The 22,047-nt window shown below is 33.3% G+C and overlaps 1 protein-coding gene and 1 long non-coding RNA gene across 6 annotated transcripts in view; one reads left to right on the top strand and one right to left on the bottom strand.

Annotated features, from left to right (window-relative positions):
* LOC127466837 (uncharacterized) overlaps positions 1-17,285 on the bottom strand; it is a 31,538-nt gene extending 14,253 nt beyond the window's left edge. Inside the window, exon 1 of the long non-coding RNA XR_007902880.1 lies at positions 17,092-17,285. This is a non-coding gene — a long non-coding RNA (uncharacterized LOC127466837). The remainder of the gene's footprint in view (positions 1-17,091) is intronic.
* CSMD1 (CUB and Sushi multiple domains 1) overlaps positions 1-22,047 on the top strand; it is a 1,077,494-nt gene that overhangs the window by 915,437 nt on the left and 140,010 nt on the right. For all 5 annotated transcript variants that reach the window (XM_051778075.1, XM_051778073.1, XM_051778072.1 and 2 more), the window contains 7 exons: positions 687-890; positions 2,013-2,137; positions 2,734-2,830; positions 5,255-5,359; positions 14,283-14,401; positions 18,025-18,094; positions 20,252-20,368. In XM_051778075.1, coding sequence (XP_051634035.1) covers positions 687-890; positions 2,013-2,137; positions 2,734-2,830; positions 5,255-5,359; positions 14,283-14,401; positions 18,025-18,094; positions 20,252-20,368 — 837 coding nt within the window. The remainder of the gene's footprint in view (positions 1-686; positions 891-2,012; positions 2,138-2,733; positions 2,831-5,254; positions 5,360-14,282; positions 14,402-18,024; positions 18,095-20,251; positions 20,369-22,047) is intronic.

Here is a 22,047-nt window from a genome sequence, read left to right as displayed (position 1 = left end):
GAAAATGCTTTTTATAAAGAAGTGGTTATAAATAACAAAGGGAAAACAAGCCCATGGGCCTCTAATAAATGTTATTATTTTGCTCGTTATATGTTGCTTACAGTCTTTTAGCTGTTCTTGTATCATAACAGATTTATGAATTCCCAGAATCTATTGGTAAAAATAATTATTGTCAACAGGAAACACGGACATAGCCTGGAGGGTGTATTGTTATCACTTTGTATTCTCCAGTATGATAAATCAAATATTTGTAAGATATTTCACTGTCTTTATATCTGATTACCTACACCGTAATATTTTTCTTGGCTTCTAGTGAGAAGGCAAAGCCCTCATATTTATTAAGTGAAGTACGTGGTAGTTATAGTATCCTGTCACTAAAGGTGGCCACAGAAACACCCACTGATCTTCTCATGCCTAAAGACATACATGAAAAGCTCTCCAATCTGCCATGGCACTTATATGATTGTACACAGTCCCAGCCCAAAACTACATTCCGAAAGCATATGGCCATTCTTTGAGAGGAGAGGAGCAGAGCAAGTAAAATGAATTCAGCTCTGTCCTACAAGAAACAATAAGCTTTTTATTGCTCTATTTATTCTATTTATTTATTTATTTATTTATTTATTTACTTTGACTGTCACTTGTATTCATGGCTTTTATTTCGATTTTTTTCTCACTTTATGCAGCTGTTCCACGCACAAGTGATACACAGTGCAGCTCAGTTCCAGAGCCTAGGTATGGAAGGAGGATCGGCTCTGAGTTTTCAGCAGGCTCTGTTGTTCGATTTGAGTGTAGTCCTGGTTATCTACTACAAGGCTCGAAAGCTATCCGATGTCAGTCCGTACCTAATGCCTTGGCTCAGTGGAATGACACAGTGCCAAGCTGTGTAGGTAAGCAATTACATTTAAGTCGTCTGTTCTGTCACACATGTCTCTGAATTAGGGTTCAGGAACTGTTTGAGAAAATAGTGTTTAACACATATATTCCCTCTCCTTTGATTAATATCGGTCATGCCCAATTTCAAAGAGCAGTTTTCCATATCAAGAAGTAATTGAGTACTGGCTGGCTAGCAGACAATATAGTGTTTCGTATAATGACTTAGATTTTATGAACAAGTGTGATGCACATTTTCTTAAACATTCATTATTTTCATGACTTATCTACAGCTTGAAATATAGAACATATTATTATTCTCCATAAGTGTCTTTACCTGTTTTATTACACAGTACTTACTGTGTATTTCTATCACACATAAGATGATGAGTTCATTTTTAAACGGAAGCATAGTGTACGTTGAATAATGATAGCATTGTTAAGTATAGCTAATTTTCTTCAGTGTGTCAGTAGACCTACACTGGCATAATGTTTAGCCCTTCAATTTTTTTTTTTTTTTTTGGTGAACATTGAAGTTTTATTTTCTCCCTTCTTGGATTTATATCCAAAAGTCATTGCTATTAATAGGAATTTACTTTATAATTAATTAGAGTGTTCTAAAAATAGATGTAGGTGTCCTATTTTCTCTGTATTCTGGTGGGGGGTTTGTTTGTTTAGTTTTGTTCTGTTTTCTTGAACCTTAAAGAAGCAAGCATATATCAGTAAAAATATTCAATGTACTACACTGCTTTCCCAGCTAGATCCAATACTGGAACTATCTTAGCTGTGGGTAAGTTAGCAAAATGTCTGTCAACCATGATTGTGTTTAACATTATGTCTTTACAGTTTGTTGTTACTCTCAGGTAAGACATGATTAGGCTGTAATGCTGGTTTGTTCTAGACTGCACATATTCAAAATAAAGTTAATTTCTGAATTTTTTATTAATGCAGGTTGTATATTATCCTTGATATAATTAATAGATTTTAGATAACAAGCTTCCTAAGTTCAGATGATTACTTCATGTCTATGTGTTTATGCTACAAAAGCTAATTATTATAATGATCTTAGTAAAATTATTACTACTCTTCTGTTCTCTATAGTGGTTTGTGTAATAATTTGCAATAATACTTTCTTTCAGTGCCATGCAGTGGGAATTTTACTGAGCGCAGAGGTACTATTCTTTCACCAGGTTACCCTGAACCTTATGGTAACAGCTTGAATTGTGTGTGGAAAATCATAGTGACTGAAGGATCAGGTATTCAGGCAAGTCTGTATTCTGTCAAGCATGGAATATTAAGTACTTTATTTCTCTAGAAATTTCATTAAATGGTAATCAGATAATTTTGGGTGGGTACTTGAAATATTTGTGGTCTGGTTTTCTCATTATTTTTCTTTGGTTAGCTTTATTTTATGTTACTTTATTTTCACATGGGGATATGAATGGAAAACAATTAACAAGGAGTTTTCTGTTTTTAACTGTGTAGTGTTTTGAAAGCAGGTCCTGATCCTTTAGTCTGGTATGTAAATGCCAACCTTTTCTATCTTCTAGGGTATTGCTGAGGCACTTGAGAAGGCTGCAACTCTTTATCTTCTCTTTCACAACTTGAACAATTATTTAAAATGATGCAATATACATGAAAAATCCTTTTTTACCTAGTGCCATATTTTCGAAGAGTTAACACAATATAAAATGTGAATGTTAATGTTTTATTTACACTTTTATCACTGAAGTGTCATTCTTCAGATCTCCTATTTTTATTTTCTTTAGGATATGTTCTCTTTTCATTTTATTGTTTCTAAATCATTTAAAAACACATATGGCTAGTTGGCCTAAAAAGTTCCATGGTTGTTTTTTACAGATACAGGTCATCAGCTTTGCCACTGAACATAATTGGGACTCCCTTGAAATATACGATGGTGGAGATGTGACAGCACCACGTCTTGGGAGCTTTTCAGGTGAGGATATGCTATGATTTAAAGATACAGTTTTATACATAGATGTGTGAGAGAACATGTCTTTGTTTACTCACACATATAGACAAGGAGTATATATTACATCATTTGTGATATCATTATGAAATATTCTCATTTTTGGTAGGAGACCTCAGGTGTTGTAAACATGTCAGTACTCAAATTCAAAGAGATTTTCAGAAGAAAATATGATACTAAATTTTTTAACTTTGATTGGTGGGATTTAGTTGATAATACTTTCAAAAAAAATTCTTTATCTTACCTACCCCTCCTGTAGAGTAGATATAGTGATGTAAATTGGTACTGACATTCAAAGAGCTTCCCTCGATAGCTTTCATTTAATTTATCCTTATTAGCCTCCCTTTCTCAGGAAAAAGCTGAAGCATTCAATATTCATTCAAACTACCAGGCCCCGCAGAACAAACAAAATTAATACAACTGGAACATAACAAAAACTACTTGTTTAAAATGTACATCAAGCACATATACTTTTACTCCTTTTATATGAGACTATTTTTATAGAAAGAGTATGTTCTATAAACCAGAACAAGAGAAAAGGATTAAATCATGAATAATAACCCAGGCTCACGATCCTGAATCTGATCTTGCTGTAGCTAAAGTATTTTGTGGATTTTTGCTTCTCTGATGATTTCACAAACTTTTAAAGTCTAGATGTGTATTGGATTAGTAAGGAAATGAAAAATGAACTGAAATATTAGCTCCATATAATTCATTTGGCTATTGAATTAAATAATTTGAAATTGTATCTCCAAATTTACATATTGAAATGCATTGTGGGTTAACCCAAGTAGGCAGCTCAGCTCTACTCAATTTCTTACTCAATTCCAACAGTGGAATGAGGAAGAGAACTGGAAGGCTAAAAGTAGGACAACTCATGGGTTGAGATATAAGAGGTGCAGTAAAAGCTGCATGTGTAAGCAAAGCAAAAGGAATTAGTTTACCATTTCCTATGTGCAGACAGGTGTTTAGCCACTCCCAGGATCGCAGGGCTCCTTCACATATAATGGTTGCTTGGGAACAGAAATGCCGTAACTGCCAACATCCTCTCCTTCCTCTTTTGTCTCCCAGTTTTTATTGATGAACCCGACACCATGTGGTATACAATATCCCTTTGGTCAGCTGGATTCAGCTGTCCCCTCCCAGCAGAGCCACCTGCTGTCAAGGGGCTTCAGTCCCTACAGTGAAAATCTCTGGTGGTGGGAGTGTGACCACCCTGTGTAGGTGGTCAGACAGGGAAGTTTCCTTTACAGATACTATGAAAAGTCGTCCCTCCAGGAAGGACTGTTTTCTGTACTCCAGGATAAGTATTGTGTAATGTGAGTGCTTTGTGCTGTCTGTAAATTTCAGTTTCCATGTCAGACACCTTCCTTAAAAGGCCAACTTGTCATTTTTGAGGTCCTCACCATTTATATCAAGATTTTACTTAATACAGTTTTAGATTTAAAAGTATTTACCATTTCTTAGTTTAGATTGTAGACTTAGGAAGATAATTCTTTCCAGCATTTCTTTTTAAGCCCAGGTTTAAAGCTTATACCTAGACTGCTCACAGTTACCATAGAAACAGAAAATGCCCCACAGGAAATGAAAATATTTCTTATGCATTCACCACCGAAGATCATTAGCTACTTGATACTGTCTTTGAGGGTAATCAGAGGAAATGATGTAATTTTTAGCCTCAGTAGATCTTCCAGCTTTAGACTGTAAAATATGAATTGCATGGGTATCATGTAGTTGTAAATACAGTGTTGTGTCAGACTTAGCAGTTCCAGTGGCAAAGAATCTAACCAGGATTAGTGATAAGCTTGTTGTGTAGCACACACTAAAGTCAGTGGCACAGTTTCATTATAGACATTTAACTTAGAAAAAGCTAGTATGCCTTTTTTTTTTAATGTGTTATATCTGCTTCTTAATTTCCTGTCACATTCTCTGAATTAGCATGAAAGGTTGAAATATTATGGGAACAATGTGTGGAGTGGACACAGAAAAAAAATCTGCACTGTTTTGTTCTGTACTGCAGGCTTTATATACATGTGGGGGAAAAGGCAAATGGAAGTTGAGTTTGTTGTCATAATCAAATCCTTTACTTATGTGATTTTTTTTTTCTGTTTACACCTCTTTTTTTTCTGTCCAAGTCAATAAACTTTCCTCTAAACATGATGGGATCTTGTTTGATTGTACTTACAGAGCCTCTTATTGTTATGACTTGTAATCAAAATTTTCATGCTACTTCAGGAGAAAACAAGGCAGAACATAGTAGAATATTTGAGATTTCCATGCACATAATGAGAAGAAAATAAACCTGTCTGATTCAGTCCTGTTTATGTCTTTTCAATATAAAACTTTAATATATCAGCATGCTACAGTTATTCCGTAACTTTTATTTTCCAGGTACAACTGTGCCAGCATTGTTGAATAGCACCTCCAATCAACTTTATCTACATTTTCACTCTGACATTAGTGTGGCAGCAGCTGGTTTTCACCTGGAATACAAAAGTAAGACTCCTTGTTCTTTGAAACTTTCTCAGGAAAAAACACGCATAAAGAAAAGGGAACAGAGAACTTATATTATTTTTTATGCTTGCTTGCTTTTTGTTTTTCCTTTCCTGACTACCAAACCTGGTATAAGTGATATCTATTAAACTGAAATTTTAAAGGAAGTGACATTTGAAATTACTGAAAACCTGCTTTCACAAATTAGCATCATATAACAAACGAAATTGTCAAATCAGAACAACGGTTTTAAAAATGTAGACTTTAATATTGGTGTGAGGTTTCTTCGACTTATTTCAGCTTAGTTTTGAAATTTAGGTGACCAAAAAAAAACCAAATTAAGAGTTAATTTCCCTGCTTGGAAATAGATAAAAACAGAGCAAATAACATATTTATTTTCCATACATGCGTGCATATATTTATGCTTTGCTGTTCTTTTCTTTCCTTCAAATTGTTTTCTCTCAACAAATTGCTGCAATTGCAAAACCAAACTTTTTAATCCCAGAGCTACAAGAAGAGATTACAGTTATCTTGGTAAATCACTGGTAGCATGAGCAGAATAATCTAAAAATTTTAATGGAAAATTCTTCTATATATTAACTCTTTATATGTTTTTGAGCAGCTTGGTTCTAAAATATAGAGGTTTGGAGCTATAAACAGTGGATTACCTCACATAATAATATTTAATTCAAACACTCATGTTTGTATTATTGCATCTCTCCAAAATTTAAAATACTATAGAATAACAGTAAATTCAGTATATATGCTTGCATAGTATTGCTTTTAACAGGAAATAGGTATTGCTAAGAATAGTCTCGTATTTAAAAGGTAATATGATGATGACAGTCTGATGAGTGTTTTGATGAAGGTCAGAAAGTAAATGCTATTTAATTTTTGAATATGAGTGTGCTATCTTTTCTTTCAAAGACCATTCAAGAATTTTCTTGAAAATGGAGTTAGTTTTTTCTATTACATGGAGTCCACTATTAATGTCCAAAAATAGTAATGTTGTTATTAACATTTTAAAGAAGTACACGTAAGTTAATGAATACATGGATTTTTTTTAGTAAACTCTGTTTACGATTGAGATTAAAAATTGTAAATAAAAGATAAAGCTGCACAGAATTTCAAAACATTAGTGTTTCAGCTCGTAATAAATATTTTAAACAAACTGTAGTCACAAGATAGCCTTATGCTTTCATTTATTTTCCTGTATATTTCAAGCATTTATATGCAAATATGTTGTAAGATTTTTTCAGTACAATCTAATGGTGATGCTGAATGAAAATATGAATATTGCTTATACAGGAATTTTTTTAGAATCTATTATTTTGACAACTTCTCTTTTTTTTTTTTGTCTGGAGACCCCTCCTTCCCAGCTGGTCTTTTTGTTTTACTCCTCCAACCTTTCTCCTTAACCTTAAGTGAAAGTATAATTCCATATGAAGTGTAAAGAAGTACAAAATTATTCTAGGACGTCATACAACGAACATTTTTAAGTTAAATTGTTATGTTTTATTATCACCATGACTCTTGGAAAAAAAACCTGTTAACAAGTAAAATCACTTAGATTTATACTTTTGTTTATCTCCTAATTGCCAGTCCCACAACTGTGCTCTGCTAAAGCATTTATTGACTTCAGTGGTGCCAGTATTTCAAGGCCAGGTTTTTTAGAAGTGCAGCTCAGTACAGGTCAAGGTAGCAATGATCAGCATTCAGAGCTTAGTTAACTATTCTGTTGATAGTCAAGCAGGAAAGAAAAATTTCCTTTCTTATGTGTCTATGTGGTCTCTGCAGGTCTAGCAGGAGTACAGAATATCTCTGTGCGTCTGAGTACAGAAACTGACCAAATCCCCACAGGAAGAATGTACTGTTTTATATTGAGCAGACAACTTCTTAGATCAAGAAAAAAGCAGAGAAGGAAGTACCTTTTCTGTGTAACAAAATGTTAGTTTTTGATTATGAATTCAAAAACCTGTGATAATTTGGAAGCTCCATCTGAAAAATAAGTGCCTTTGGTTCAGAAGTCAATCTAAAATTTTTAACAAAATGTCCTGTTGCTGAGAGGTTGTCATACTAAAAAAAACCTCAAAAATATCAGCTATCCAGGAATAAATATTCAACAGGAAATGCTGTGTTAGAACATCAGATATTTTTGATAAAAGCAAAGGAAAAGAGAGCCATAGGATCACAGAAGAATATGTCTGCAGTTTTAGACATCACAATAGGAAAAGAACATTAAGCTGTCAGAGAGCATTCAAAGGAGGGCCATGAGGATGGTGAAGGATCTCAAGGGGAAGTCTTATGAGGAGTGGCTGAGGTCATTTGGTCTGTTTGGCCTGGAGAAAAAGAGACTGAGGGGAGACCTCATTGCAGTCTACAACTTCTTGGTGAGGGGGAGAGGAGGGGCAGGTACAGTTCTCTTAACTTTCGTGAACAGGACTCGAGAAAAGGGCATGAAGCTGAGTCAGGGGAGGTTTAGATTGGATGTCAGGAGACTTGTTTGACTCAAAGGGTGCATAAGTACTGGAACAGGCTCCCCAGGGAAATGGTTACAGCACTGAGCCCATCTGAGTTCATGAGGCGTTTGGGCAATTCTCTCAGTCACATGGTGTGACTCTTGGGGTGTCCTGTGCAGGGCCAGGAGTTGGATTTGATAATCCTGATGGATGCCTTCCAAGTCAGGATATTCTATGATTCTATGATGTAATTTCATCTCTAGTGAGAAGACCTTTAGGAAATACAGTAGAGACACTTAGTTTTTCTAATTATAGATATTACTAGAAAAATATCAATTCTCAGTAAGAAAGTATTGAGCTCATCAAGTCCAAATTTGAACTTCAAATCCTGCATCAGCAGGATACAGCAGGGATAGAAGAGACAAATTGAACCAAATAGCATTTCATCCAACCTTACCTTTTGCGTACATTATAAATTAGAGTAGTAGACGAAACTGCTCTAAACTAACCATTTCAGAATCCTGCATCCCTGCTGTCCTTATATGACAAGAGTCTTCATAATGGCATTAAGAAACAAGAATCACTTAGGAACATTCATCCATGGAGAAATTCCAAGGATCAAGGAGCAACAGAAGAGAGTGTCCTTAAGTCATTACTAAATTATTTCTCCACAATAAAAATTATTTCTTTATAAATTGCACATCACCTTAATACTTTAGAATAAATGGATGAGACTTTCTACTTAAAAAGATATTTTCACCAACGTAAATGTTATAAGCATGCTTCGTTTTAGATCACTATGTTAGGGAAAACAGCTTTATTTCAGTAAAATATATTTAGTTTACTATCATTGGATCACATATCTTATATTGATGTTTTGAAGTCACTTTATAGAATAAGTTACTTTTATAAAAGCTTCAACCTTCGATGACAGCTTATTTTAATCGTAAATATTTCAAAATATTTGTATTTGAATAAGTACTCTTTTATTTCTTGAAACATTTTTTTCCTTTTAACAATATGTCTTTCTCTTGCTCTGTCCATTTGCAGGTTCTTTCTATGTATGTCTTTATTTTCATGGAAAGGGTCTGGGCATTCTGCTCCTGCAAGTCTAAGTGCATGTCTAACCTAGGCAGTGCATAGGTTTCCTTTTTAACCTTCAAAAACACACAAGTCTTGTAGTGAATAATTTAATTTTGTCATTTACTTTAGGATGATTTTGTGACAGACATCAACATAAGTCTGAGTTGGTTGTCCAAGTTGAGTGGGTTTAATTTGTATGCTGCAGTCAAATTGATGACTTAGATTTTTTTCCCCTTTGTTTCTTTGTTGTTTGTTTTGCTCTTTTATTTGTTTTGTTGTTTTTGTTTTTAAAATCAGATACACAAAATCTACTCAATTTAAAAGAAACACTTAGTCAGTGCATTTGAAAAAATTCATTGTGGTCATAAGATAATTTTAAGTATTGTTGAGAGTCACTGTGTGGTGTTGTTTCTTGTTATTTCAGAAGAGTTGTAGGTGTTTCATCTAGTTGCAGCAACCTATGCTAAAAAAAGCAGTAAAATATGCAGCAGATATCTGTAGAAAAGACAGTAATTAATCATTTAACTAATCCTTTGTGTGCATGTGGTAAAATAAATAACATAATTATTTTCACAACAACCAGCAAATCCAATCAATATGTGCTTTGTTGCATTTCTAATATGTACAACAGTAGGAAGAATAAATATTCCTGATAATTGATTGAATTCCTTTTAATCTTAATGAACAAAGGAATCAACTATTCAAATGGTACAGAATTCCTTTTAATCTTAATGAACAAAGGAATCAACTATTCAAATGGTACAGTTTAAAAATGTGCCTATTTAATTCAACGACCATTGATGTTTCAAACTTGGTCTTAAAATCTCATTTATTAATTCAGTAGTAGTTTAAATATTTTACTTAATATACAAGGAATTTAAAAAATAGTCTGGAAATGATGAGTGCTCAGCACGCTGTTTTGAACTTCTCAGTTGAAGTCAGGTTTGTTTTAGTAAGAACTGAATATATGATGAATATTGACATGTAGGTTTAGGCCACAAACATCTATAAGTATTATCCAAAGGTAGCAATTAGAATTAAAATATTTCAGTAAAAATCCTGTTTGATGCAATTTATATTTTAATAGTGTCATCTAGCCTTATTGCCTTGTATTAGGATGTATGGCACAAGTCAGCAGCATCCATTTTATAAGCTCTTAGCTTACTGCTGTACCAAGAAGAAGGAATGAGAACATAAGCTTACTTTAAAGCATCCTCTCCTTTTCTGAAACCACTCTGTTGCATCTTTTTGACTGTTAAAGGTTCTTGGCAGCTGAAATAAAAGGATTCGCTGCTAAGGGGACTGGAGAAGTTGACTGTCTTTTGCAGAACTTCTCTATCATGAAGATCTCTAATAAATTCAAAGATAAAAATCAGGCTAACAGAGAAGAAAATGTATTCTTCCAAGCAGCATTTGTATTTTACAGGTCCAGATTAAGATCTCTCATGCAATTAAGTCTTTAATGTGGCTCTTCAGTGCAGCAATCTTTTCTTTTTCCCTGTGGTAAAGCAGGTGTGAACCATAAACATGCCATTTTTAATTTAGCAGGTCCTGATCCTGTCAGTATATCTATACAACTTACTAGCTGTTGACAAGAATCTGACCTCTCTCCAGTAACTCACTGAGATAAAGGCATTTTCTAGGTTGGTGTCTGAAGCATGAAGTTTTGAAAGGGACAGCTTGGATTTTGATATACACCATCATCAAAATGGAAAGAACAATTCACTCCAGCTTGATGTTGGTAATATAATAAAGAATAATATGTTTCCGTTGGCTGCATGGGAGTGGGTGGAATTCAAAAAAGAAAGCCTGATGACTTTTGGTCCAGCTGTCAAGAAATTCATGTGTTGTCCAGCTTGCAGCTTTCAGAAATGGACACTAATGGCCATTCACATTGTCAGATATGCCAGCAAGGATTTTCTGTCTGCCAGCAATGGCAGTGATGTTTGGACAGAATTTGAGGTAATTGTAGGCATGTATATAATTATGTAAGTAAGACATGTTTGTCTTATGCCACAGCAGAGCCAAGAAAGCATTTAGCAAGCAGTAAGTAGAAGAAGGTCAGGGAGAGGGTTATCATTCTTGACATTGATGTGTTCTCTTTTGTACTGCATAGCAGAAGCTGAACTCTGAAAAGCATGCAGTGAAGCAATCCTTGTCCCTTTTTTGATTGCTTGGACTTGACATTTAACATGTTTTCCCTTTATTACTGACTGTTCACATACAACCTAGTATAATAATGTATTTCAATCTCTGAATATTTAGGTTCTCTAGTTCATCCCCAGATACCAGAATTTTTTAGCTTTCTCTTGATCATTCTTTTGATTTTCGGACCAATTCTAACTAGGTAGGAAACTCTAGTTTCCTAACTAAACTGTGGTAATATTATGTAATGATTAGAATAATAGAGATTTGAGGATTCAGAATAGTGTTTGATTCTGCTTTCAACTTTCTCTTTGCTTTTGGGGAGGTAATATTGCTTCTTAATGTCAAGTATACCAAATAAAGTCAATTATAAGTGGGTTTCACATAGAGTTCTGTGACATTCTGGTAGAATATTCTATAATTTTCATCATCAGACCAAAGAAGTAGTATATACAAAATATTATAGAAAGTATAAACATCTAGCAGAAAGAATTTTACCTAAGTATTAGAATCTGTTAAAGATAATTACATAGTATTATCCATATTTAACAGTATACCCAGAAAATTACTTTGAAGATTTTCTTTTGATCATAGTTTATTTAAATTCTGTATACTATTTAACAAATGGTAGAAAGAGCTATATTACAAACACATTGTAAGTGTTCTATGCAGTCACTGTTATAACTTTCTGTAAATCAGAAGAATATGTAAAAATAAGTTTATACAGATCTGAGACTTCAGCCCTGTTGCTCTCAACACACAGGAATGCTGAGTTCAACCAAAATGCAGATTTCTTGATGACAGGAAGTGAACTTCAAATTTACATTCACATAATTCAGCAAGTACATTGCTATCTATAAGCAATTTAGTCACAATGTCTTTGTTAGGTGCTTATTTGTTTAATAATAGTGAGCTTGGAGCAGACCTTTTTAAATTTTATTTTCTATTCAAAAGCTAGATGGGTGAGGAAATGCAGAAATAAGGGCTGATTCACTTAAGATGCATCTGAACACTGGATTCTCAAATTAGTGAACAACAGTCATGGAAAGACATGGAAACATTTGTCATATTGTGGAATACAGAGTGGTTGACCAAAAGAATGGTATTTGTAAACTTGCAACAAAACCAAAATCATTGAAGTTAATAACAACATCTTTGTCATTATTTGGAATATTATAGTTCCATATAGTGACGCACATGAAGTTCCCAGTGCCCACATGAAGTCACCATAACATCATTTGAAAGTTTGTTATATTGGTAGAATACCAAAATTTGTAAATTCCATGATAGAAATTGCTGAAAATCTTTAAAATATGTTTAGATATTTTCCTAAATTATACATTCCAGTACACAAAAGAACTACTTCAGGGAGATCCTGTTTCTTGCAACTATAAAATAATTCTTTATGTGTTAATTTGAAAATTTTCAGTTTAATGACTCTTGCATCATTTTTATGAAGACTACACTTCATACCTTTATAGCTCTCACTCAGAATTAGAATGATTTGTCATTATCTTCATTCCTGATAAGAGTGAAGTATAATAAGACTAAAGGGCACAGGACATAGAAAGAACATACTAGACTATAGAACTTATTTCCAGGAAAGTAAAAAACTGGCACAGCGATCAAAATTTCTGGTGAAAGTATAAAACTATTTCAAACTTCCATGTCCTTAATTAGGAAAAATTTATTTACTTCAACTGAACTTTGAGCTGTAAAAGCTGGAATTGTGTGAAGTATGAAACACAAAATTCTTATGTGTGCATTTAATATTCATAAGGTGTTTATATTTGAGTGATGAAAAGTATATACATAGAGGTTTAGGGCATAAAGTTAAAACCCTATCTGTGTCAAAATGTGTGAGCAATGTCTGTAAGAAAACTGTATTTCCCTAGGAAGACTAGGGTCCCAGTGACTAATATCACATATAGTTTCATGCTGAATCATCTGGAAAAACAGACTCTAAAATGTTAGATATCAGAGTAAAGTCAAATATCATGTAATTTCTGTACTAAACACTGTCCAACTGCATTTACTGTCACCAGAAGGGTTAGATTTCATAGGAAGGCAGTGAGAATTGTAGCCAGTTAATTTTTTTCACATAAGTGAATTGAAGGATGCACAGTATCACATTCAGACAAGTATCATGTTTGTTTGATTTTTATAGAATTTTTTTCTAATAAATTCTAGTAATCTCCTCTCACACCTTGTGGAATTAATTTCCATTCTGTTCTGGCTTCTACACATCATATTTTAATAAAAAATCCCAGCTACTTATTTATGTTTCAGTAGTAAGTTTCTGTAATTAATAAACAACTTCAAAATTAAGTTTATACATTTTAAATTGATTTTTTACTTCAAAAAAAGTTTTTAACATTAAAAGAAAAATGAGATTCTGTTGTCGGACCATGAACTTATGAACTAATTCTTCTGGTCTTTCTGTTTTCAAAGAAAAAGTTAAGAGCACATAATTATTTAATCTAGTCCACAATTTCTCAACTGTCTTGTTCATTTGAAACATTCTAGCTTAGAGAGAAGAGTTTATATTTGTTTTTCAGTAGGACTGACTAACAAACTACTCTAGCTAGGCACCCAAGGAAAAAAAAGAAAAGTGATATGTACTTGAAAAAAAGCAGAAGCTTGTACTTCAGGTTGCGAAATTTAGGAGAACACATTTGAGAAATTAGTAATCATGGAGAATCTTTGTGAAACTAATCTTCTGTTTGCTAACACCTGCCTTAAAAATAATTGAGAACAGACTGTCCTGTCACACTTATGCAAAGATTTAGTTTTGGGTTAATTTCTGAACTTCTTTATAGTCAATGAAGTTGTCTAAACATAAGGAACCACCAATAAGTTTTGCTCATTTTTTGTTGAAAAGAGAGAATATGCATAAAGTGTATTCCCTCTTTCTCTCTCCACTTTCTTCATAAGAATAAGAAAGGATTTAAAAAACTTAACAAAAAAACCCTAAGCTGTTCGACAAACTAGAATTGTAATACTTGCTTAGACATAATAAAACCTATGTAGCAACATGACATAGTAATTTATACAGTCATAGTATATAATCTTTGTGCTTCAGTCATACCGCTTGTATTCTGTAACACAGTTCTGAAAATTTCCGTGTTTTAATCAAAATTTCAATTTAGTGTTGAAATGAAGTTTTAATTAATGTTATCTTAAAAAAATCTGTGTACACTTGTCTATGTTTTTTCAATCTTTGTGTTTACTTTTCTCAGCTGTAGGCCTTGCTGCCTGTCCAGAACCAGTAATTCCTAGCAATGGGATCAAATCAGGAGATAGATATATGGTGAACGATGTTTTGTCATTTCAGTGTGAGCCAGGATACACATTACAGGTATTTCTTTCTTTCTTTTTTTCTTTGAATTATACACCGTGGAATAATTGAAATAAAATGGCAACAGATCCACCCAAAACCTATTCTAATGAAGAACCTGTAGTGTGTACATAGAGGTGATTTAAGTAGAGCCTATTTGAGTGCTCCTACACCATAAAGCTACAGATGTGTGACATTTCTGGCCTTCAATAAATCTGCAATGACAAATCTTGTCTTAGATCAACATACCATCGAGGAGTAGACCATTAAAATGGACATGGAAATAACAGGGTTAAAATGTTTCCCGTAGGAAATTATTATAGTACTATGCTATGTACTACTGTGGGTTTCCTATTTTGGCAGTGATTTCTCTAGGTGAAATTGTAACCATGGTGGTAGAAATACATCCTGAGATTTCGTATTTGGTCAGGAATTGTAAAATTTCCAAATCAAATTGTATTCATGCTAAATCTACTCTAGGCAAAGATATGGGAACTGAAATTCGATCTTTGGTGCTATTTTTTTTTAGAATGTTTTTTGGCCTAGGTGAAATATCACAGTTTAGTTACTATCACAAGCCACAGATTTTTCCTTACAGAGAGTTTGCTTTGTGACACTTTGTTTTCGAGGAGAATTCAGAAGGAAATGGTTAAGGAGGTAGATATACAAAACCGTGCATTTGCCCTCAAGGCTAGAAAACAAGCCCACACACTTCCACTAGCACAGATGTAGCTTATATATCCTTATAGTGCTTTTTGGTATGCATTGAGCTAAATGTAGCATTATTCATCCCTAGACTCAGGACAGTCTATATGAGAAAAGGTATTATTGCATTTTTAATTACATGGATTAGGAATAGATAAACCCTCAAATTTTCTGTCTGTACTTAAAATAGTACAGCCAAATTATTGAGGTGGAATGATAACTGTAGACTATGAATCCTTCAGAAGTGGTTAGAATAAGCACGGGAAACCTTTTGAAAGTACACACTCTCAGTCCTGACTTAATGTTTTGGATCTATGCTTACTTAGAAAATAATCAGAAATATGAGTTCATAAATAGAGCATTAGTATAAAGCAATCCTTTGATGAGGACATCTGCATGCAAGAAAACTCTGATCTGTGTTAAAGCTAAATTTCAATACACTGTGTATATCACTATCAAAAACCATGCAATTTCTTTTTTTTATGCAGTTCTTATCTGTAGTCCTTGAATATGACTAATTTCACTTTTGTTTTTATACTTACAGGGATTTTATCATTAAATACTTTCTTAAAATGTCATAGCATATTGTTCCTTAACTATATTTTTACTTGTATTTCCATACCTATAAAAACTTAATACTAACTGTGGAATCTGACATATATAAAAACTAGTTTCATGAGCTTGTCTAAAGTGTAAAACAAAAGACCTTCAATATTCAAACTCAATAGAAAAGAGTGTAAATCTTTTCGAAATATTAATGAGAATTTCTATGCTGTATGGACTCTGCTGTAAGAAAGTGCATACACATGTATGTTCCTTAGACAGGACAAAAAAAAATGGTTCCAAATTAAAATGAAGTAATGATGAAAATAAGGTTCTATGAGGCACAGTATGTTTGCTATTCAAATATATAGATCAGCATAACTTTGCAGGATATTTTTTTTCACTCTGGCAGTGAATTTATCCTCAGTCTTTAGAGAACGTATTCACAGCTAGCAATAACAATCAGATGTGGATTAGTTTATAATTGAGACTTACCAGAAAAGTCATAGAGCTCAAACTACTACCTGGAGATACATAAGAAAGGTAATTGCTAGCTGTAGGATTAAGTGTCTCCCCACAGGAGGGAACTTTAAAAGACTGAAATCAGAGTGTGCTCTTGTTGAAAAGAGGCTTCAAGCCAGAGGAATCATTTAATTTTATTTTTCAAAAGATCTTTTATAGGCCATTTTACGTTTTGCCTTACTGTGGTAGTTAAATTACAGCTTCCCCCTCGACTCACATCATAGACATGCAATCACAGAAGACTAGAAAGAGAGAGTAAAATAAAACAATGCAATCATAGAAGACTGGAAAGAGGGAATAAAATCAAACAACAAATATTGCATTAAGTAAATTATTCAAAGCTAATCCATTTTGCAAGTAACTAAGATGACACTAAGTGCATGCACATTTTTTCCTTTAAAAAGGTTGATTTCAAGAAAAAGCTTTTTATTCAATTGTTATCAATTTGTAGTGTTTTTATAAGAAAAAGACTAATTTAATTTCTCACCATTCTTGTGAAAACTGATTTTTTTTTTCTTCCAAGTAATTTTCTGGATATACTTCAGTTTGGCTTTCAGAAGCTAATTGCCTAAGATATTCAATGAAATGATTAATTAAACTAGGTTTTTTTCCATGCAATTCTATATGAACTTTATTCAGTGTAGCATGTGTAAAAATTCCAATTAATGTGGAAGTAATTTCATCAAATGAATTTTCCTTTACTGTAGTTTATTTGTTCATTTTTTTTTTTTTTTTAATGTGAATATGATTGCTATGGACAAATTATACTTAAATAAGTCTTCATATTATATTGACAAGATGTACTACCTTAATAAATACTCTTAATAGACTTAATAGACTTTTTCTTAATAGACTCTTAATACACTTGATAAAAATAAACAAGAGATGTTAAGTGATTTGTGCAAGTTTATATATCCAAATGATTAAAACAGGAACCAAACCTTGTTCTCAGTCCCACGTCTCAATCTTTGTATCAGTTGCTTTCACTCTGCCAGTTTATTCAGTTTTCACATTCCAACAGCAGAATGCATAACCAAGTTCAAACTGACAAAAAAAAGACTTTGTGCTACTGTTAAGTTTTCAGTTTGAACTGTTACCAGAGCAAACCAAGCTGGGAGCAGTTTGCAGCTGGTCCTAGGCAGCCACCCTGAAGTATGTTGGATTAGACTTTGCAGGTTAAGGCCGTATTGTATTTCACTTCCAGCTGCCACATGCTTCTGCTTGGTGGTTGGGATTTTTCTTAAAAATAGGTAGAGTAAATTAAACATGACAGGTAAATAAAGAGACACTTGTACAGCTGAATGCCAAGGTATTGCATGTACACAGTGGGTCACGATGGGAAGCCATGTGAGAGGTCAAGGCCTGCTGGTAATTTGTTGATGACTGTCTTGGTATGGTCCACATCCATACCATCTATAGCAAATAGATGTAGAATAAATTCCTCTCTGTGTCTGTACTGCTCACGCAGAGCAATTCATTCCAGACTGCAGCTTAAAAATCAACCCCTGTGCTTCCACTGTGGATGGAATACACTAGAATTGAAATAGGGAGTGAACTAACTTGACTATATTAATGCATGTAGTTAGCTGCTTTTGTTTTATAACCATACTTTTATTTAGTGAAAAATGTGAAGGCATTTTCAATTTAGCAGAGGAAGAGTGTTTTAGAACATTTATCCATTAGAAAAATAAGAACATAAAAACTGAAGCATTTGAAAATAGTGTTTCAGAAATTCATTCAAGTAATTGTAATGTAGTTGGTTGAAACAAGAAAAGACACTGATTAGATTATCCAAGAGGTCCTCTGTAGCTCTGCCTTCCAGGAAAGTCCCGTAATGAATATCTGTAATCTAATATTTTGCCCTTTCCAAACAGGGCCGTTCTCATATTTCTTGTATGCCAGGAACAGTTCGACGCTGGAACTATCCATCTCCTCTCTGCATCGGTATGGATCCTTACTTGTTTTCACTGTTCTGACCAGAAAGAAACTCCTGGCTTTGTCATGCCTGTTGTTCCTCAACTTAATTCTGTTTTGTTCAAAACATTTTTGAGTTTCCATTTGTATCCATGAAATACAGGGAAAAAAAAAAAAAGAGATAATTTTTGTCTATAGTGTATAGGCCATTTAAAAAAAAAACATGGGCAAAGGAGGAAACCCATTGTTTAGCTTGTCCTCAATACCCTGCTTTGAATCAGTCTGGATCTTCTTCATAAAGGAGAGGAAACTAACACGTTCCTTTGCAGCGTGCTCTGCTTGGAGAACCTTCTCAGGAACAAGGCAGGTCATGCAGGGCACCCAGGAGATTTCCCAAAGAAGCAGGCAGTGGAGAGCAGCTTCAGCAGTGGTGGAATGAAAAAGGAGTTTTAGGGAGCCAGAAAAGGCTGTCTCTTTTCATCTAAGAAAGCTGTTAAATCATGCTGAGTTAAAAAGTAAAGCTAATTTTTTTAAGGACATTAACACCTTACTCTAACAGATCTGTGTAGAAAATAATCTTCTGCAGTATTCTTTCTTGGTTAGACAAAATTTATGAGAATCAAGACTCTACTGTCTTCTGCATGCTTATTTCAAGAAAAAGCAGGAATCGAAGGGTGAGAAGCAGAAGTCCATCACAATGTTCTGTCACTTCAGCTTTGAAATACATTCAGTGAATGCTTTTAATTTTAATAACCAGTCAGCAAAAAACTGTTCCTATGAGCCTCATATCTAAGAGGAATTTTAAAGATGGGATGATATAGAGCAATATTAATGTGAAATGATTTTAAAGACTCCTTGTCAAGTTGAGCTTATATATTATTTTGTATTGTCAGCTTCTACAGAAGCAGTCACTTCTGATTAATATGAAAGCAGTGTAAGTCCTTCAAATCAGTTTTAGACATGGAAAATTTATTCATGATAGTGTGTTTTGGGCTTTGGGCAGATTTGTTTTTTGTTTTCTTTTTGTGGTAATCTTCTGTTTCACCTTGTATATTATAGTTCCTATTTGCAAACAGTGTCCTCATTGAATTATGAAATTGTGCTACCCTGCAATCTAAAATACCCCTAGGAATACTGACAAACCCTTAAAACATTATCCCCCCTTCTCCTGCCTCCAGCCCTTAAAATGTTGATTTGTATAGAATGCAAACCAAAATCTATTCTTTTCACTAAACAAGATGCTTAACATTGAAAGGACTTAGAGATATTTGAGAAGTTTGGGACTGATTTCTCAGCTTGTTAGAGGAGTTCTTCCTATTTTGATTCAATTTTCTGGTGTCATCTAATCAGTAGATTATTTTAGTTTTTCAGTACAGTTATTACAGCAGTGTCACAGTATCACAGTTGTGTTATAAGATCATGTATCAATGTAGTACCTGGCATGAAGGCTCACGGGCTTTAAAGTAATGATTCCTCAAATAATAAATACAAACTACAATATTTTAATTTGGTTTCTTTAAGTTACTCTTCCTTCATATTATAATCCTAGCAAAGGTGTAAATCAGGCATTTGTTTGCAAGTTGCTTCACATATTTATACCTTAGTTTTATGTCATCTGAAAAAATCCAAATGGGTTTTCAATTTCCAAACACATGAATTTGCTGAATCGAAGCATACTGACAGAAAGTGAAGAATAATTCTGTTACGCAAGTAGCCTATCTGCTTTCTGAATTAAAGCAAAAAACAGTGGGGGGGGTTGCTTGTTTTTAAATTCAGGTGTGGTTTTAGCTATATTGACTAATAGATCTGCTTCTACATCATGGATCAATATCATAAGTCAGTTTAATTCCAAATTTGTTGCTCTGATTGTGAAGCATATCTCAACATAGCACCAGACATTTTTAACCATAATTTTCAAGCTGAGAAAATGGGTTACCCGGTCTATGTGTGCAACTATACAATTGTAGTTAAATAACAGTTAACAGATGGCATTAATAAACATTTTACTCTAAATCAAATTATATTTCTTGTTTCTCCTTCATGAGGAATGTTTTGATTGTGATAAATTTCACTACTTGGGGGTCATGGGGATAAAATGGAAAATCCATTTTTTAAATTGAGCATATGTCAAATATTAAGAAGTAATATTATTAAAAGATACAGTGACTTTCTTTTTATTTTTAATAGCTAAATGTGGTGGAACACTGACAAACATGGGTGGTGTGATCCTAAGCCCAGGTTTTCCTGGAAATTACCCTAGTAACTTAGATTGTACATGGAAAATTTTATTGCCTATTGGATATGGTAAGTAAACTTACATTAGAAGATTGATTATTTGTAATCATCAGATTAAAATATATATGAGTATTCTGATTTCTGGTATGCAGTAGATTTTATCCAGTGAATGTACTGTGAGCCCCTAACATAATTACTCGCTATCTTTTAATTTGAAAATGGTTGGCAATTTAAAAATATATCTTTGTCAAAGCACCTTCATATTAACTTGTTGTGTCTTGGAAACTGATTTCAAAGCAAATTAAACATGTGACATGAAGATATATCAGATAAAACAAACAATGTAACTTCTAAATTAACTAATGATCTTTTGTTTAATGTCCTTTCATTTTTCTCTAAATGACTTTTTAACAGTATTTTAATGTTCTATAAAAATGGACAAAACCTCAATTCTAGCACTATGAATTTGATTAAAAGCATTCTCAAATTGTATTTCAAATCCTAAGTTGCAGTTGCCAACTTAGAAACTTTCTAGGTTTACACTAAAACTATTGTCATACAGAAAATGTCTTCACAAATAAGTAATAATTATGTTGAGAAGGCAATCATGGATAATAAGGAATGTATAAGTTCATGTATTAAAACACAATCCTCCATTATTGCCAGAAATAAAAGAGGAATAAGTTTTCTTGCTGTAAAACTTTGTGTGAATTCAATGCCAGTGCTCAAATAAGAAAATTCATTTTAAAAACTCACTATTAAATTCACTATTCTTGTCTCAGGAAATTAGTTCATTTTCCATATTCTCCATTTGCATTCATATGAAGGATTTTTGTAGTGAAATGTACTACCTACATAGTATTTTACCCAGTTAATTTGTAGAAATACTGTTCTGCTATTTAGAACAGATCTCTTTACCAGTGCATACCTGGTAAAACTGATCCATCATAGTTATGGATAGCCTTAGTAGCCTTAGGTATCCTTATAGCCTTAGAAGAACCACAGACAGAACATTCCTTGCTAGTTTGGGCATTCTACAAATACATCTGCAGAACATATAAATGCTAAGCAACTGTTCTGAAGCCTGTCATCTAGTCACATTACTACAATACTGACTTTGAAAAATAGTTCTTCATATTTCTCAGAGTTACTCTTTTTCTTTAAACTTTTCCATGTAGAAAATGTTTCATGAATTAATTGCACAAAAGTGTATTGTGTTCTGTTATTATTCCTTTCATTTCTCCAAAAGTCTCTGGTAGTGGTAATCCTATAAATAGAAAAGACAATGGTTTTGTTTGGCAAGGGATTTAAGGTGTTCATAGAATTAATCTATCATTGCCTTCTCCAATTGCAGTACTCCAAAGGACACTTCTTACCATAAAGTTCCTACTGGGATATTTTTCACAAACTCTTGGTCAATTATCCATAGTTAATATCTTTACATCAGGTTTACAAATTGTGATTCATGTGATCTTTCACAAAGTACTTTCTCTGAAAATCTTGGATATTATTTTGTTACAAGTGTATTTAAGAGCTGTTTATGTACAGACATTCTATTGTATCAAAATAATTGTGTACTTAAAATCCAACTATAAAACTGTCAAAGCTAAGTGTGTCCCGAAGTGTAGTGCTCTCTTCATTACATAAAATATATCAATCATGCAAAAGAAGACAGTAAAATCCAAATATTTTAATAGAAAATACATCATTTCAGGTGAGTTTTGGAGATTTTGAAAAGATTTCAGGCA

This window comes from Manacus candei, unplaced genomic scaffold (assembly GCF_025592945.1).
Source record: "Manacus candei isolate 608988 ecotype Guabito, Panama unplaced genomic scaffold, ASM2559294v1 h1tg000011l, whole genome shotgun sequence".
In the NCBI taxonomy this organism is placed as follows: Eukaryota; Metazoa; Chordata; class Aves; order Passeriformes; family Pipridae; genus Manacus; species Manacus candei.
Note: the sequence above shows the minus strand (reverse complement) of the source record. Positions and strands in the feature narration are given on the sequence as shown.